The sequence below is a fragment of the Ictalurus furcatus genome, chromosome 16 (genome assembly GCF_023375685.1).
Source record: "Ictalurus furcatus strain D&B chromosome 16, Billie_1.0, whole genome shotgun sequence".
In the NCBI taxonomy this organism is placed as follows: domain Eukaryota; kingdom Metazoa; phylum Chordata; class Actinopteri; order Siluriformes; family Ictaluridae; genus Ictalurus; species Ictalurus furcatus.
In genome coordinates, this window is record NC_071270.1 from 8,938,261 (window position 1) to 8,957,156 (window position 18,896).

General features: G+C 41.4%; 1 protein-coding gene across 5 annotated transcripts in view; it reads left to right on the forward strand.

Moving 5' to 3' along the window:
- The window catches only part of cetn3 (centrin 3), a 42,471-nt gene that overhangs the window by 6,620 nt on the left and 16,955 nt on the right, over positions 1 to 18,896 (forward strand). For 2 of the 5 annotated variants that reach the window (XM_053644963.1, XM_053644961.1), the window contains 2 exons: positions 14,210 to 14,401; positions 16,776 to 17,119. In XM_053644963.1, coding sequence (XP_053500938.1) covers positions 14,210 to 14,401; positions 16,776 to 16,984 — 401 coding nt within the window. In that variant the 3' untranslated portion in view covers positions 16,985 to 17,119. Of the gene's footprint in view, positions 1 to 14,209; positions 14,402 to 16,295; positions 16,740 to 16,775; positions 17,120 to 18,896 lie in introns of those variants that run through there. The other 3 variants (XM_053644966.1, XM_053644965.1, XM_053644962.1) reach the window with 2 other exon arrangements.

An 18,896-nucleotide genomic window follows, 5' to 3' on the forward strand; every position in this document is an offset into this window, starting at 1 on the left:
GTCTTTGTACTCCTCACCTGGTTGCCGCCACACACGCTTGACACCATCTGAACCAAATAAGTTTATCCTGGTCTCATCAGACCACAGGACATGGTTCCAGTAATCCATGTCCTTAGTCTGCTTGTCTTCAGCAAACTGTTTGTGGGCTTTCTTGCACATCATCTTTAGAAGAAGCTTCCTTCTGGGACGACAGCCATGCAGACCAATTTGATGCAGTGTGCGGCGTATGGTCTGAGCACTGACAGGCTGACCCCCCCACCCCTTCAAACTCTGCAGCAATGCTGGCAGCACTCATACGTCTATTGCCCAAAGACAACCTCTGGATATGACGCTGAGCACGTGTACTCAACTTCTTTGGTCGACCATGGCGAGGCCTGTTCTGAGTGGAACCTGTCCTGTTAAACCGCTGTATGGTCTTGGCCACCGTGCTGCAGCTCAGTATCAGGGTCTTAGCAATCTTCTTATAGCCTAGGCCATCTTTATGTAGAGCAACAATTCTTTTTTTCAGATCCTCAGAGAGTTCTTTGCAATGAGGTGCCATGTTGAACTTCCAGTGACCAGTATGAGAGAGTGTGAGAGCGATGACACCAAATTTAACACAACTGCTCCCCATTCACACCTGAGACCTTATAACACTAACAAGTCACATGACACCGGGCATTAATGGCTGTGTGTTGAGTTATTTTGAGGGGACAGCAAATTTACACTGTTACACAAGCTGTACACTCACTACTTTACATTATAGCAAAGTGTCATTTCTTCAGTGTTGTCACATGAAAAGATAAAATCAAAAATTTACAAAAATGTGAGGGGTGTACTCACTTTTGAGATACTGTATATATATATATATATATATATATATATATATATATATATATATATATATATATGGGATGCACCGAATGTTCGGCAGCCGAAATGATTAATTAACTGAATAAGTGAAAAGGCCGAATGAATTTGACCGAACAATGACGTGTTTGATGAGGCGACCAAATAGCCTAGCAATCAGAGTGAGACGTGCGAATGTCACGACCTCGATGAGGGGGTGTGCGCATGCACGAGCTACGTGCACGAGCTACGTGCTCTTCGGATGTTTACTGTGGACACGTGCGTTTGTTTTGTTTCTGTTCCGGGGCATGTTTCTGTCACGTCGCGAGACGTAAGGGAGTAGAATACGGAAGCAGGTAAAGACATATTTATTTAAGGGCAGGCAGACAAATAAAAATCGTAACCCAAAAAACATAGTCAAGACAATCAAAGGGTCGGGCGATCTTCAAACAGGCATAAACGGGGCAAAGCAGGAATCAAAGTCGCGGTCACAGAAAACAGGGTCAAAACACAAAACAAGAAACATGAACTAGTACTATGGACTGGGAGCGGAAAAACCAGCGGGGACTAAATGAACTAATCTATAGTTTAAACTAACTAAATCTATCAAGGAACATAACATTAACAACGTATCTAACTATACTATATCTACTATAATACTCCGCGAGCGGTATATATCCCGAATATAATCAGCCGTATATAACTGAATATAACCATTTTTTGCACTCTTGTCAATGCACTTTTTAGTGCACATTTTTGTTGTAGGCTACAAAGTGTTACATTCTTTCTGCAGTCAGTTATAGGCCTAACATAGGCTATTCAAGCGGGGCTCAAAGATGACCACATAAAAATATTTTTATTTTACTAATTTATTTATTTAAAGTTATATTGTGCCTTGTTGGTAGCCTATGCCTACTGCAATAAAAAAAATGTTCAGTGTTAAATAAATATTTTGAAATTGTTGTTTTTGTAATTGATTTTTTCTTTGAAAAGCAAGAGAAAATAGTAAAAAGCACATTTTGACTATTTAATTTATGCAATGGTGAAAAAAATGGCAAAATAAATGGAAAAAACGCAAAAAAACGTGTTCAATATTTGGCCTTTGGCTTTCGGACAAGTTTTTCATTATATTCGGTTTCGGCTTCGGCCAAGAATTTTCATTTCGGTGCATCCCTAATATATATATATATATATATATATATATATATATATATATATATATATATATATATATATTACATTTATATTTTACATGTGCATCTCAGAAAATTAAAATATCATGGAAAAGTTCTTTTTTTCCATATTTTAATTCAAAAAGTAGAACTTTAATATATTGTAGATTCATTACACTTAAAATTAAATATTTCAGGTCTTTTTTTAAATCTTGATGATTATGGCTTACTGCTCATGGAAATAAAAAATCCAGTATCTCAAAATATTAGAATAAAGAATTTATAATACAGAAATGTATTATAAATTATAAGAATTATAATATATATCTATATAATCTCAGAGTTTCCGTTAGCCAGTAAATACCGTTTTTTGACCTTTTAAAAATTCAAAATAACCTATAAAATCAAAAACGGTCAGAGACAATGTCTGGTATAAATATTAACACGAAGCAGACATACATGCTATAATTAACAGTTTAATAAGTTCTAACATTTCACTTCTCTTTTCCCGGTTAAATAATGAAAAAAAGTATTGTTTTATTCATAAAGCAAGACCAAATATTTGTAACAGACATTTGTAAAATTAATGTGAAAAAAGAAAAAATGCCTTGAACCCTAAGTACTTTTCCACAATCTTGAGAAAACAAAGTGTTAGGTTGTGCCTGTTAGGTTAGGTTCTTGAATCAAGCACAAGTAGGCAGGTGCCACCAACTCTGTAAAACTGAGACTGCTTGCTACCATCTAGTGGTAGCAGCTTTTCTTAGGCACAGTTGTGTGTTAATCGGGAGATATTTGTGTGTGGATTGTGCAAGGCAAACCGCGGAAAGAAAGTCTCAAAATCCAAATGAACCGAAAAGGATTGACTCAGAAAAGATATTTATGAATGCACGCGTGTCACCTGATTCAAAAATGCACATCTTACTTATTGCATGCACAAATTATGATACATTAATACAAAATAGAACATTTGTATTCACAAATATGCCTCTATTTGTACAAATCGCTGCACATTCATTTAATTCTGAATTTCTCAGACACAATTATAAGGCTTTTGTTTGTGGATAGTATAATGCATTTGCAACATTTATCAAGTTCATAGATAGTTGTTCATGCATTAATTAATAATTTTGAGACTAATTTCATCCCATAAACATTATACAAGGTACGTTCGCAATTGCACACCTAAATAGGGTATCTGTATGCACAAATTTTTTTCTCAAATGCTTCTCTTGCAATGTGTACTCTGATTTGGTCACATTATTCAACTCATTTAACCACACACACGCGCACACATGTCTTTGTGCTGGTTGTTTCTCTCTCCCGATCACTTTCTCGTTATGGGAGGCACTGAAAGCACACACAGACACACAAGTAAACTTGGGCTAATCAAGCACAGGTCATAATCACGCGTTACTTGCTGGTTCAACCCGCCTCTCCATCCACAGCTGACGCTCGACCACGCCGCCACCGCCACAATCGCATATATACTATGCACAGTCCAAAACGTTACAGTGCAAAATAAACCCCGAAATGAGATGACCAGACTTTTTCCAGTTTTTTTATAAACTTTATCATTCCCGGATGATTGATTATATACATACATGCATACATACATATATACACAGCTCCAGAAATTTTTTTTTCTATAATCATGTAGAAAATAGATCTATAATCTACATGTATGGCAGCCATTCCATTCCAGTGTCTGTTGAATTCCAACACAGGCACACCTCATTCTACTGAATGAGGAACTGATTAGGTGATCACCTGAACCAAATCTTATTTAACGAGGAAAAGTATAAAAACCTCTGCTGTGGTCATCACTATCCTTTTGCTATAGGACCAGCTTCTGGAGGTTATGGCAAGATGGCGGCACGCAGTAGTGCAGTGGCTTCCTGAGCTCCCAGTTCAGCTCTTAGTGTTTCGCTGTTTTTTTTTTTTCAGCTATAGTGAAGGATAGCAAGGGTACATGTGCAGGGAGGTTTGTGTGATACAGCCCACTTGAACTCTGTGAAATTAACAGCGGATAGGAAGCAAAACTACCACAGAACCTGAAATCAGAGTTGGGCAGGATGAAGCTTCTGAGGACAGTGGCATGGCATTGCACCATACGCCGGCTCAGTGGCAGGAGAAAGCGGTGCGCTCGGAAGAAGAATAGGAGCAAGCGAGCCGGCCTGCAGGCTAAGCTAAAGGCTAACAACAACAGACTGGTGGTTCCGTCTCTTTTTTTTAGCCAATGTTTGGGCGTTGGATAACAAAATGGATTTACTAAGGCTGCGAATGAAAATGTGTACAAGCAGATGAGGAACTGCTGTGTACTTTTATTGACAGAAACATGGCTTAATTGCAGAGTACCAGACTCGGCGCTCCAGATTTAGCGGCATGCTAGTCCACCTAGCTGACCGGAGTCAGCTGTCGGGGAAGACTCATGGAGGTGGACTTTGCGTGTATATTAACCATCTGTTCCATCATTAGTAGTCATTGCTCTGAAGCTGTCAAATATATGACCATCAAGTGTAGGCCATTCTAGCTACCAAGAGAGCTCACAGCGGTGTTCATCGTAGTTGTTTACATCCCCCTGAGTGTCAAAGCTAGGGAGGCACTTGGAGAACTACATGACAGCATGTGCTCGCTCTCTTAAACAAGCACCCGGATGCATTCTATGTGATTGCTGGAGATTTTCACCATGTCAATCTGACAGACGTTATACCAAGTTTTTACCAACATATCACTATTGCAACCCAGGGAAATAATACCCTCGATTGTATGTACACAAATAGATGCGGAGCCTACAGAGCAGTCCCTCTTCACAACCTTAGGCTCTCTGATCATATCTCCATTAGGCTTGTTCCCTCATATAGCCCTGTTGTGAAGACAAAGAAACCAATACAAAAGTCAGTCACAGTGTGTCCCAGTAATGCTGCCGCTGTGCTTCAACACTGCTTTGAGAGTACTGACTGGCATGTCTTCAGGGAAGCAGCGACAAATGCTGGAGAGGTGGATCTGGAGGAGTATGCATCTGCTGTCACCAGTTACATCAGTAAGTGTGTGGACGATGTTACTACTACCAGGAAAATAACTATCCACGCTAACCAGAAGCCCTGGATGACTGCAGGGGTTAGATCTCTTCTGAGAGCATGAGACGGAGCATTCAGGAATGGTGATACTGAGGTGCTTAGAGTGGCAAGGAGAAACTTGAGAACCGGCATTAAAAGAGCCAAGACTGATTATACTCTCAAGATACCGAGTCACTTTTCTACAAATGACCCCCAAAGCATGTGGGCTGCCATTAAGAGCATCACTGATTACAACAGAAGAGACACCGAATGCCCTAGCGATCCCATCTCTTCCTGATGCTCTCAACGCTTTTTATGCTCGCTATGAGGACAACACTCCTAGCACTAGACTCACTATACCACCTGGTGAGCAGCCACCTAGTGTAACCACAGAAGATGTTAGGAGGGTCTTGCAGAGAGTCATTCTACGGAAAGTTGCAGGCATAGATAACATGCCAGGCAGGGTCCTGAAAGACTGTGCATATCAGCTATCAGAGGACTGACATTTTTAACATCTCACTTTCTAAAGCAGTTGTACCATCATGCTTCAAATCTGCCACCATCATCCCTGTGCCTAAGAACACTACAGTGTCATGCATGAATGACTTTCGCCTGGTAGCACTCACCCCGATAGTGATTAAGTGCTTTGAGCGGTTGGTCATGACTCAAATCAGTGAGAAAATTGATGCCAGCATGGACCCCAATCAGTATGCATACAGAAAGAACAGGTCCACTGCAGATGCTGTCTCATTGGTTGTACATCTGGCCCTTACCCACCCTAAGAGCAAAGACACCTATGCGAGATTGCTCTTTCTGGATTCCAGTTCTGCTTTTAATACGATCATTCCACAGACACTGATACATAAACTGGAGACTCTTGGACTAAGCTCTTCACAGTGCAACTGGGTACTGGACTTTTTAACCAATAGAAGACCGTCTGTAAAGATCCATAACCTTATTTCCTCCCCCATTGTTCTCAACACCGGCTTGCCGAGGGGTTGTGATCTCAGCCCGCTGCTGTATACTCTACTGACATATGATCGCTCTACCAGACATCCGAGTAACCATATTGTGAAGTTTGCAGATGATACTGTTGTGGTGGGACTCATTTCACAGAATAATGAATCAGCTTACAGATTAGAGGTGGAACAACTGATAACCTGGTGCAGAGACAATAATATTTGCATCAGTGTGAAAAAAAACTAAGAAAAAGATTGTGGACTTCAGAAAGGCCACCAGCAACCAACCCCCTCCCCTCTGCATCGAGGGAGCTGAGGTGGAAGTTGTCTCCAGCTTCAAATACCTGAGGGTACATATCAATGACAACCTCAATTGGATAACAAACTGCAGCAGCCTGTTAAAAAAGGCTCACCAATGGCTGTACTTTCTGAGGAGGTCTAAGCAGGCTGGATTGGGAACTACAGTCCTTACATCTTTTTATAAGTGTGTGGTGGAGAGCATCCTCACATCATGTGTTACGGTATGATATGGGAACTGCTCTCTTGCAGATAGGAAGGCCCTGCAGTGTGTGGTTAAGTCAGCAGAGAAGATTATTGGATGGAGTCTCCCGGCAATCAGTGACACAGATGCGCAGCATCAGAACTAGGACAACCAGGTTAAAAAACAGAAGCTTCTTCTTTCCAGAAGCTGATAGACTATTAAACTCTGCCACAAACCAGAATTGATGAACTGAACGTTTTTTTCATGTGTTTTGCTATGTTGCTAATTTATCAGGTATTTGTGTTTGTTTATTTATTTATGAGTGAGTTAGCTGTTATTACTTTTGAGTGGTTTTACCGGACCCTTGGCACTTAATTTCGTTCCAGCTCATGTACATATGTTGGAATGACAATAAAAATCCTTGAATCCTTAAATACTTGAGCTGGGCAAAGACAGTGGTAGTACTACCTCAAAAGTAATTGGAATCAAAAAATAACTATTGACCATGCCAAAAGAGTTGAAAAGGAAAGTCTTGAGTGAGGAAAAGAAGGGTTCAATTCTGTTTTTTCTGGCAGAGTGAGCTTCTATACTTAAAATTTAAAAGACGGTGGTTCATAAGAACAAGTTCAAGCCACAGACATTGGGGACAACAAAGCTACAGACCGACAGAGGGTGAAAACGACTCTCCACTGACTGGGATGACAGCCAACTCTTTCAAATGTCACTCAACAACTGTAGGATGACATCAAGTGACCTACAAAAGAATGGCAAATGGCAGCTGGGGTGAATTGCATGGTTAGGACGGTTTGAAACAAGCTGAAGTCATGCAAAGCTAGAAAAAAAACCTTCATCAATGAAAAGCAAAGAAGAGCCAGACTGAGGTTTGCAAGAGACCTTAAGGATTGGACTGTAGAAGACTAAAGTAAGGTCATCTTCTCTGATGAATCCAATTTTCAGCTTTGCCCTATACCTGGTTGTCTAATGGTCAGACGGCGTCCTAGAGACTCTCACCCACTGTGACATTTGGTGGATGGTGGAGTGATTATCTGGGGGTGCTTCACCAAGGCTGGAATCGGGCAGATTTGTCTTTGTGAAAGACGCGTGAATCAAGCCAACGTACAAGGTTGTCCTGGAAGAAAACAAAAGCTTCCTTCTGCTCTGACAATATTCCCCAACTCTGAGGATTGGTTTTTCCAGCAGGACAATGCTCCATGCCACACAGCCAAGTCAATCAAGGCGTGGATGGAGGACCACCAGATCAAGACCCTGTCATGGCCAGCCCAATCTCCAGATCTGAACCCCATTGAAAACCTCTGGAACGTGGTCAAGAGGAAGCTGGATGGTTGCAAGCTATCAAAGCCGAGCTGCTTGAATTTTTGTGCCAGGAGTGGCATAAAGTCACCAAACATCAATGTGAAAGACTGGTGGAGAGCATGCCAAGATGCATGAAAGCTGTGATTTGAAAATCAAGGTTATTCCACCAAATATTGATTTCTGAACTCTTCCTAAGTTAAAACATTAGTATTATGTTGTTTAAAAATTAATATGAACTTATTTTCTTTGCACTATTCAAGGTCTGACAACACTGCATCTTTTTTGTTATTTTGACCAGTTGTCATTTTCTGCAAATAAATGCTCTAAATGTCAATATTTTTATTTGTTGTCAGTAGTTTGTAGAATAAAACAAAAATGTTCATTTTACTTAAACACATACCTATAAAAACCAGAGAAACTGATAATTTTGCAGTTGGCTCTTTTTCCAGAGCTATATGTACACAACCAGTCAAAAGTTTAGACGCACTCATTCTTTATTTCTTGTGTTTTTCCAAATTTTAAAATAATAATAAAGTCATCAAAACTCTGGAATAACACAAATGGAACTGTGTGAATTATGTTGTGATAAAAAAAAAATCAAAATAAATCAAAATAATTTAGTATTTTAGCATCTTCAAAGTAGACACCCTTTTTGCATAGAATTTCCAGAAATGTATTCTTGGAAATGCCTCAACCAATTTCATGAGGAATCACACTGAGATGCCTTTTAAACAGTATTAAAGGAGTTCCCACCTATGCTGAACACTTATTGTCTGCTTTTTAAAATATTTCTCTCCAAGTCATCCATTGTAAAAAAAAAAAAAAAGAAAAAAAAAAAGGAAATACAATGTTCGTTTTCTTTGGAAACAAATGTAAGAAACAGTTGATTGTCTCCACTTAGTGGATCATTGATGACATCAACTGTAAGATGCAATTGTGACAAAGTCTGTAAGAATGAGCACAGCCTTAAAATTCATCAGACCAGAATGAAATGCTTGGAGCTGAGGAGAGAAGCAAAGCAAATCAGCACACAGAGAGGCACCAGTTCGATGAGGATGTGGCCAGATTTTTGAAGCAACAGCTAGTGGAGATGCGGATAAACGGCTTCAGACGATGACCACCATTATTGTGAGCTATGCAGCAGAGAGGTTTGGGGTTGAAGAGGGCAACACCAACAAAACTACACTACAAACCAAAGGGCAGATAAGATCCACCAACTGCAGCAAGAGCTTCAGAGTCTGGCTAGACAGTTTAAGGTAGCAGCTGAGGAGGAGAAACTACCACTGGCTGAGCTCCGTGACATCATTAGGAAAAAGCTCATGACTCTGCGCAGAGCAGAATGGCACAGGAGACAGAGGAGAGATAGAGCTAGGAAGCGGAGTGCATTTATCACGGATCCATTTAGTCTCATAAAGCAACTATTAGGGCAGAACAGTAGTGGCCGTCTTGCCTGCTCCAAGGAAGAGGTAGACACTTCCTGCACTTTCTGAGTGACCCCGATAGAGAACAAGAGCTAGGACCTCTCAGAACCCATTTGAATATAGCACCTCCAATGGTGGAATTTAACACCAGAGAGCCCACCTGGAAGGAAGTGCAGGAGGTGGTTGATGCAGCCTGAGCTAGCTCCACACCAGGACCCAGTGGAGTATCCTATAAAGTGTACAAGCGCTGGCCAGAGATTCTCAGAATCCTTTGGAAAATTCTGTGAGTGCTTTGGTGCAAGGGCACGGTAGCAAATCAGTGGAGACAGGTGGAGGGTGTCTGGATACCCAAAGAAGAGAACTCAACCAAGCTGAAATAGTTTAGATCTATCTCGCTTCTCAGCATGGAGGAGAAGATATTCCTCAGTTTTCTATGAAGAAGGATGACAGACTACCTCCTGAAGAACAACTATATTGATGCCACAGAAAGTGGTATTCCTGGAGTTTCAGGGTGCCTAGAACACACCGGAGTTGTCACCGAGCTGATCAGGGAGGTGCATGAAGGGAAGGGAGACTTAGTTGTGCTTTGGCTTGACCTTGCCAGTGCATACGGTTCAATACCCCAGAAACTGGTTTTGCTTGTTATTATGCTGGAAGGGCAATTATTTCTTCATTTTCAGTTATCTAACAGTCCTGCAGGTTTTGTGCCTAAATAGAACTATGGTATACTGGGTTTATCTTATGTCCCAGCTGAAGAGAAGCAGCCACATAGCATGATGCTGCCATCACCATACTTCAGCATGGGTATGGTGTTCTTTGGGTAATAAACTTCTTGTTTCTGCTATGAACACATCTTTTAGAATTAGGATCAGAAAGTTCTACCTGGGTCTCGTTAGACCATAACGCATTTTATAGCATGAATTGGGGTGATTGTATGTATGTTTTGGCAAAATTTAGGCCTAGTTTTTTCACACTACCCTGTAGCCTATATATCTGAAGAATAAAATAGGTTGTCACAAGCAGGGATTGACCAGTACTCCTTTAATGTTGCTGTAGGTCCCTTGGCAGCCTCCCTGATGTATTTTTGTCGTCTTGTTTCATCAATAATGAGGAGACATACTGTTCTTGGTAATGTCACTTTGGTGCCCCATTTTCTACACTTGCTTGGCCTTTACCATGTGCCATAGTACATCTAATGTTTGGAAATTCTTTTTTACTGATTGATACCTGATCTTGGGATTAATCAGAATCACTTCATTTAGGACAGGTGTATGATTATAACACTTTGAGCGCATATTCATTAAATAATTTTCACTCCTATATACAACAATATATTAAACATAAAGGACAGCTGTCAACCGCAGAGGGTGAAGGCTAAGACTATTATCCAATTATCGCATTGGCAATCAAGTTGGACGATTACATGAAAAAGTGGTCTGACATCAGAGCAGAGCAACAAAACACCTTTCTCTGATGCATCTTAGCTTCCCTTGTTTGTGCTTGCCAAACTTTATTATTGAGGCTACTTCACTATGCAAGAATGTTCACTGCTGTTCACCACAGAACACATGCATGGGTAGTTCATATAATTTTCTAATGAGCTTAGTTACATCTAATAACTCATTAGCTTATTAGCTATTCCTGACTTCAGTTTTGCAGGCATCCCTGACCTGTTAATGTATAATTATATAAAAAATCAACTGACTAAATGCTAATGCTTGTAAAAGCTTCTAGCATTTTTCTGCTATATTGTGTACATGGCATGCATTATGTGTTTGGCACAAGCCAAGTGCTTTGTAACAGTCAGAGGTAAGTAAAGCCTTCAGGACAGAGGACTTTGCAATTTATTCGAAACACTTACTTTTCCAGCTTTTTGCTGCCCCGTCCCAACTTTTTTGAGACGTATTGCGGCCATCAAATTCAAAATTACGTTATTATTTTTTTATTAAAATGGTACATTTACTCAGTTTAAACATTTGATATGTTCTCTATGTTCTCTTGTGAATAACATATGGGTTTATGAGATTTGCAAATCATTGCATTCTGTTTTTATTTACATTTTATACAGTGTTCCAACTTTTTTGGAATTGGGGCTGTACAACAAAACTAGTTAACACTGCTATGATGGGGGTTTCTAATACAGCTGCTGAGGGAGTGATGGAAAACATCTTTTTCTCTTCTGACCTGTATGCCATCTCTCTCTATTTTTTCCCTCTCTTGGACAGTCATGGAAAGGAAATACTGGATTGCTTTTCTTTCATTGTTTGAGCAAATGGTAATACAAAAAGGATATTTGCTACAGTCTCCCATATACGTACCTCTGTTAGGGATGAAACGGTTACCAGTTTCACAATAAAATTCCCTGATGGTTAGTATTACCGTGTCACATTTAATTATCATTAAAACCGTGTGTGATTAGCGTGATTTATAAAACTTGCAGTAAATGCTGTCCACACACACCCAGCATGAGTCTGACGCTTATCCAAAGTGTGGTCATATTTTGGATTTTATAAAAATGCTGAGGGAAACTTAATAGAAGATGGTAACCCCCTGTCTGCAGAGCTTGCCAGATTTCATCTTTGAATGGGCAATTGCTTGATTGGTAGGTTCATTAAAGGGATGTACAGAAGGGGGGGCTCTGGGGCCTTGAGCCCCTGTTTTTTTTCTAAATTATTTAAAAGTGCCCTTCTCAACACTAATTAATGAACAATTATATTATGTAAAAAGTATTTTAATTCAAATTAACATGAGAGCGTGCACAAAACAGTAGCGGATTAATCACAACAAAGTCCTATTAATTTGTCCGACTCGAGTCTTGTCACGATGGAATCGTGATGCGTCTTGCTTCAACAGCCAGAGAGGTATGCTGAAACCACTAGTTCTTCTGCTAACCTTTTCGTAATATTAGCAGCATTTTATATGCTTAACGCCGGTAGTTTTCAAATTGATTGAGAGGGAATGTGTTGGTAAGTTCGTTAAAGTTCCATACATGCAAGTAACCTTGTTATATTATATGTATGTTATATAGTCAGTAAAGGTACAATGCCAAACAGACAGAGACAGCAGAAAATTAAAGAAAAACTGAAGAAGGAGGCATTGAAAGGGACATCTTAAAACTTTGAGAATAAAAAGCCAGTTCAGCAAGCAGTGCTGCAGTTTTCTGGAAATCAAAGTGTTGCTGCCAAATGTAAATTTAATTGTGAAATTAATAGTTTTACTGACTTTATGGTAAGTGACATACAGTGGGTGTGTCACTAAATTTGTGGATGGTAATACATTTCATAATGTTTAAATTTTCTTTTAGAGATTCTTTGGATTCATCTCTCCAATAAAAGTTGCCATTTTGTTGTAATTATTTCTATAAATGTAAAAATAAAATACCATTAGGTTATATTAGTAGTGTCATTCATTATTGTAGTAGTGTAGCTAAAGTAGTAAAATTAGCTCTTTGGTGATTATAGATTTTTTTGTTTTTTATATTTGAGCCCCTGCCCCTGAAGAACTCTGCATGTGCCTGGTTCATTATTATTCATAATGAAAAACACAACAACAGTAAAACAGCACAATGACAAACTCGCTTATATTAAACCAAATATTCCGCCATCGTCTTGTTAGTCAGCTTGCCTCACTCTTCCTGTAGGTCAGCTCTCCTCACTCTCGTCATGTGCTAAATGAAATCTGACTGCTGCTGGTCTGTGCTGCAACTCTGACTCATTCACCTCATGCTGAATTGAGCAGACGCGTTCAGTTTTTACTAGTAGTGTCCGTTCTCTAACTGAACTAAATTATTTTTATTACTATAAAAAAGCAAAACGACAGTGGGGGCAGTGCTGCAGTTGGCAAGTGATGTAATCGGTGTGCGGCTGAACACTGTGTACCAGCTATTGCAGCAAGTTTAGTGACAACTATCCATCACTTTATAGTCAAATATAAAACCTGATTAAATAATTTCAGTGTGTGTATCAGTTCTTTTTTTTTTTTTTTTTGTACATTTTTAGCATATTTTAGTAATACCGTGATAATACTGATAACCGTGATAGTTTTGGTCACGATAATCGTAATATGAAATTTTCATACCGTTACATCTCTAACCTCTATAGAATTTTACCCTGCTATAGTTTACTTAAACCCAGAAATGGATGTATATGCATGAAGACAATCCATTATAGCTGATGTATCCTGTAGCATGATTGAAGTGACGTTCAGGTCTTGAATATGGTATAAAATGTCTTGAATATAGTATTAAATTTGAAGTGCAAATAAATGTGCACTTATATAGCACTAAAGCTATATTTTATCCAAAGCACTTTACACTGTGTCTCATATACACACACACACACTCTAATGGTAACAGAGCTGCCATGCAAGGCAGTAACTTACCATCAGGAGCAACTTGGGGTTCAGTGTCTTGCCCAAGGACACTTCGGTATGTGGAGTCATATAGGCCGGGAATCGACCCGCCGACCCTACGATTAGTGGACAACCTGCTCTACTGCCTGAGCCACAGCTTCCCAGATACCCTGTTTAAGTCTAAGTGAAGTGATGTAGTGCATTCTACAGCATGCTATATAAACTGATCGATAATGAAATTAGTTGCCAGCTGTTTTCATTATTGAATTTTGTTGATTTTTTTCAGTTATTTGTTAGATTTTGTGCAGCAACAGCCTTAAAAAGAAGACAGCTTTTAATGTCACATTTACAAGGACAGTACAGTAAAACTCTTTTCTTTGCATATCCTATCTTGTTAGGATGCTGATTAGAAACGTGTTGGGTTTTTTTTGCCCTCCTGCTGCAGACATGTAGTTTGAGCAGCAGCTCAACAATGAAACATATCAGCCACGTGGAGCCATTTTACAGTTTCTATGAGTGATATTAGACTGATTATCTTGTGATTATCTGCACTGACATCTGGACTAGGCATTCTTACTAAACCAAGAACTGTCAGGGATAATTTGGATGTGTATATTTTCTCTTTTAGTGACTGACAGGATATTGGATCGGGACCCAAAAGAAGAAGTTATGAAGGCATTTAAGCTATTTGATGATGATGACTCTGGGAAGATCAGCCTGAAGAACCTGCGGCGTGTGGCCAGAGAGCTAGGCGAAGACATTAGTGATGAAGAGCTGAGGGCTATGATTGATGAGTTTGACACTGATGGAGATGGAGAGAGTAAGTATATAAGATGGATGAAGCAAACTGTATATCTTTTTTTTTTTGGGTGGTGGGGGTATTGAGCTCTGTTTTCTCTTTAAGCTGTATCTTGGCAGGCTGGCTTTATAATATGTGTTACCTATTATTCACTGTCTAAAATTATTTGATTTATAAAAAAAAAAAAAAGAAAAGAATGTAGCAACAACTCAGAATGTACCCAAAGTCTTTCTTAGGGCACTTTTGCCCCTACCTTGTTTGGTATGGACCTACTGAACATTTCTTTTAGTTAGATTTGTTTTAATATGTGAGCACCTCACCCATACTCCAATTCATGCCAACCAACCAAACCCTCATCTTCCAAAAAGTAGAGGTGTCAGACCATGGTTCAATTTGTTACTGGCACAGTTTTATGGTAGTCTGCAGCAAAATGACATTGGGTGCTATTATCACTATGGTTAAGTCTCCTTAGCTTTTGATACTTGGCTTTTCAGTTAATAACTTGTGAGCATACTATGGTAGCCAGTGCAATCTTTTCCGCAGTACTACAGATTTACAACAGTACCACCGCAGAGAATGATGCATACAAAATGATTTTCAATATACAACTCCCTACAGAACAAAATGCATGTACAGTGCCCTCCACTAATTTTGGCAACCTTGGTAAATATGAGCAAAGAATGGTATGAAAAATAGTCTTTATTGTTTAACTTTTTGGCCTTTTGTTAAAACAAATTCACAAATATACTCTGCTCTCATGGATATCAAACAATTGCAAACAAAACACAGGTTTATCAAAAATAATCTTTGTTAAATATAGGTTTGCAACAATTATTGGAACCTCTATGCATTCATATGAGAAAAATATATTTGAAGTATATTCCCATTGATATTTAAAAAAATTTTGGTACACCTGGGTAACTAGGAACAGGAAATTGTTCAATTGTCCATGACTTCCTGTTTCACAGGGGTATAAATATGATGTAACACATAGGCCAAATTCCCTTAGTCATTCATAATAATGGGTAAAACCAAGGAATATAGCTGTGATGTGCGGAAAAAGGTTGTTGAACTTCACAAAATGAGAAGTGGCTATAAGACAATTGAAAATGCCCATTCCACCATCAGGGCAATAATTAAGAAGTTCCAGTCAACTGGAAATGTTATGAATATAAAGCTGCAAAAACTAATCGATAATAATCGATTATGAAAATCGTTGTCAATGAATCTCATTATCGATTAGTTGGTCTGCGCGGGGCACGGTGTGCGTTTACTCACTACGTTCCATCTGTTCCGAAAACACGCATCGGACAGTAAATACTAAAGTTGTGTCCCAAATGACGTACTACACACTTATACTCTGTACTGTGTACTCTACCGTGTAGTGTATGAATTTTAGAAAGGTAATATCGTTTCGTATAGAACACTAGCATTTTTACTAACCGGAAGTATAAGCCGCTTCCTAATCGACGGCGCATTACGTCATACACACGTAATGCAACGCCGCTAGCTTTAGCAGACACCCAGAGTCACCGACAATGACTTTCTTCAGTTTACTGTTTGTCAACGTTAGCTTTTATTCCCAACATGACCTCAGTCACCATCAGACGGTGGCATAATTGTCAAGTGACTGAGGAAGAAAGTGCGCAACTGCCAAGTCCTCTAAGGCAGGGAAGCATTTTATACTTAGCACAGCAGAGATCAAACAGTGATGCACGAGCACAAACTTATGTTTATATCCAAAATGCTCCACTGTGTGCAAGGGGCAGGGGAAACTGGTGCAAGTTGCTTAAAATGTTTAGTTTAATTTAAGTTTATTGTCATTAATGTATTTGCCTGCTTGCAGTGTAACTTCTGTCGTTTATTATAACGGAAGTGATCTGTAAGTGTAATTATATCACGATCTCCCCTGCAGACAGTGCTGCAGCGCGCGACATGCATGGAAAGCCAGAGGACGCACGTGCACGAGCGAGAGTGCACGAGCGCTCAGCGAGCACAAGCTCTTTGATTACGTATGGACTATGGTGACTTTGTTTACTATGGACACGTGCATTTGTTTCGTCTCCTCCCTGTTCAGGTATTTGGTTGATGTTCGAGGGTGTGTCTTTATTGTTTCCAGCTGTCTCCATTTAAGTTTGATTACGTGAATTATTTAAACCCTCATGTGGCTGTACACAGTATTATATACGGTTACTAGCTAACTACGTTGTGTATTTGTTAGCCACCTTGATGCTAAGTGGTCGTATTCTCGTGTCCTGTTTATGTTTTATGCCTTGTATCTAGTTTCATGTTTAAGACCGTGTATCTCGGCTTATGTTTATTAACCTTGTGTTTGAGTTAATAAAGACTTTAATCTGCACTTGTTTCCGTTCCCCAATCTCGTATCGTAACCCAGTTAATACTTCGCCTAAACCATGGAAGCATCAGGAGAACAAGGAGAGCATCATGACAGTAGTCCCCAGAGGACTGCCACCGAACTCCGGCCAGAGAAGTATGGATTGGAGAGCTACCTTTTCCATTGAGTGTTCCTTTTCCACTGCCAGGTGTACTTCTGTAGCTTGGCATATCCCAAGCCTGACAAGAAACAGTGGCTTGGATGCTTAATGTCCCGGTTTTGCGGCCCGGCCCGTGACTGGAGGGAGCAGCTGGTACATACAGGGTCCACCGCCCTCAAGTGACAGGGTCCACCGTCACTCAGTTTGCGGAACTTTTTCTGGAGGAGTTCACACAGCCAGGGCAGCTACACAGCCTGGATTTACTGGGGTGGAGAGTCAATGGGGTGCCCCAGGCTGACCCGCCATTCCACCTGTATTATGAGTGGGTGAACAGGGTAGAATCCGCAGCTCCAGAGTGTCAGTCAGAGGTCAACGTGGCGACCTCAGAGCTTCAGCCAGAGGTCAAAGTGGCAACCTCAGTCCCAGAGTTTCAGACTGAGACCCATAAGGAGGTCTCAGCTCTAGAGCTTCAGCCAGAGGTCAACATGGCGACCTCAGAGCTCCAGCTTGAGACCCACGACGTGGTCTCACATGCTGAGCTCCAGCTAGAGGTCAACGTGGTGACCTCAGCCCCAGAGTTTCAGCCTGAGACCTATGAGGAGGTCTCAGCACCAGGGCTCCAGCCAGAGGTCAACGTGACGACCTCAGAGCTCCAGCCAGAGGTCAACGTGGTGATCTCAGCCCCAGAGTTTCAGCCTGAGACCCATGATGAGGTCTCAGCCCCAGAGTTTCAGCCTGAGACCCATGAGAGGGTCTCAGCTCCAGAACTCCAGTATAAGGTCAAGTTCCTGCTAGAGGTCAACGAGGTGACCTCCCAAGTCATGTTCCTGTCCCAGGTCGAAGAGATGGCCTCTCATGCTAAGTTCCTGTCCGAGGTCGAAGTGACGGCCTCCCAAGACATGTTACTGTCCCAGGTTGAAGAGACGGCCAACCCAAGCTCTGCTCACGCCAAGTTCCTGACCCAGGTCGAAGAGACGGCCAACCCAGGCCCTGCTCACGCCACGTTCCTGTCCGTGTTCGATGCATTAACAACCAGGTTCTGCTCATGCCTGAAGCTGAGGTCACGAACAACCAAGCTCTGCTCACGCCCAAGTCTGCAGACACAACCAACCACGTTCTGCTCACACCTGAGTCTGTTAACACAGCCAACCAAGTTCAGCCTGCAGAGTTGATGGAGGTCGACGCTCTGCCTTCCTGCTCGGCTGAGGACGTCGCTCTGCCTTCTTGCTCGGCTGTGGACGTCGCTCTGCCTACCTGTTCGGCTGAGGACGTCGCTCTGCCTACCTGCTCGGCTGAGGACTTCGCTTCGCTTTCCTGCTCGGCTGAGGATGTCGCTCTGCCATCCTGCTCGGCTGAGGTCGTTGCTCTGCCATCCTGCTTCGCTGAGGACGTCGCTCTGCCTCCATATTCTGCTGAAGATGTTGCTCCTCTTCTTTGCGGTGCGCCGTATGTCGCTCCCCCTTCCTGCTCCACGGAGGGCATTGTTTCCCCCTCGTGCTTCCTGGAGAGCATTGTTTCCTCCCTTTGGCCTCGCAGAGAACCTCGCTCCCCTCTCTGTCCTCGTGGAAATCTTGGAGCTTCCCTCAGGCCTTGCAGAGAACCTCGCTCCCCTCTCCTGTCCTGCTGAGGAAGTCGCACCGCTGTCCTGTCCTGCTGAGGAAGTCGCCCCGCTGTCCTGTCCTGTTGAGGAAGTTGTCCCGCTGTCCTGCCCCGCAGAGGACGTCACTCTGAGCTCCAGCCCCGCTGAGGACGCCACCCTGCTTTTCTGTTCCTCTGAGGACGCCGTCCTGCTTTCCTGTTCCGCTGAGGACGGCACCCTGATTTTCTGTTCTGCTGAGGATGCCGCTCTGCTTTTCTGTTCCACTGAGGACGTCGCTCTGCTTTTCTGTTCCGCTGAGGACGCCGCTCTGCTTTTCTGTTCCATTGAGGATGCCGTTCTGCTTTTCTGTTCCACTGAGTACGTCACTCTGCTTTTCTGTTCTGCCGAGGACATTGCTCTGCTTACCTGTTCTGCTAAGGAT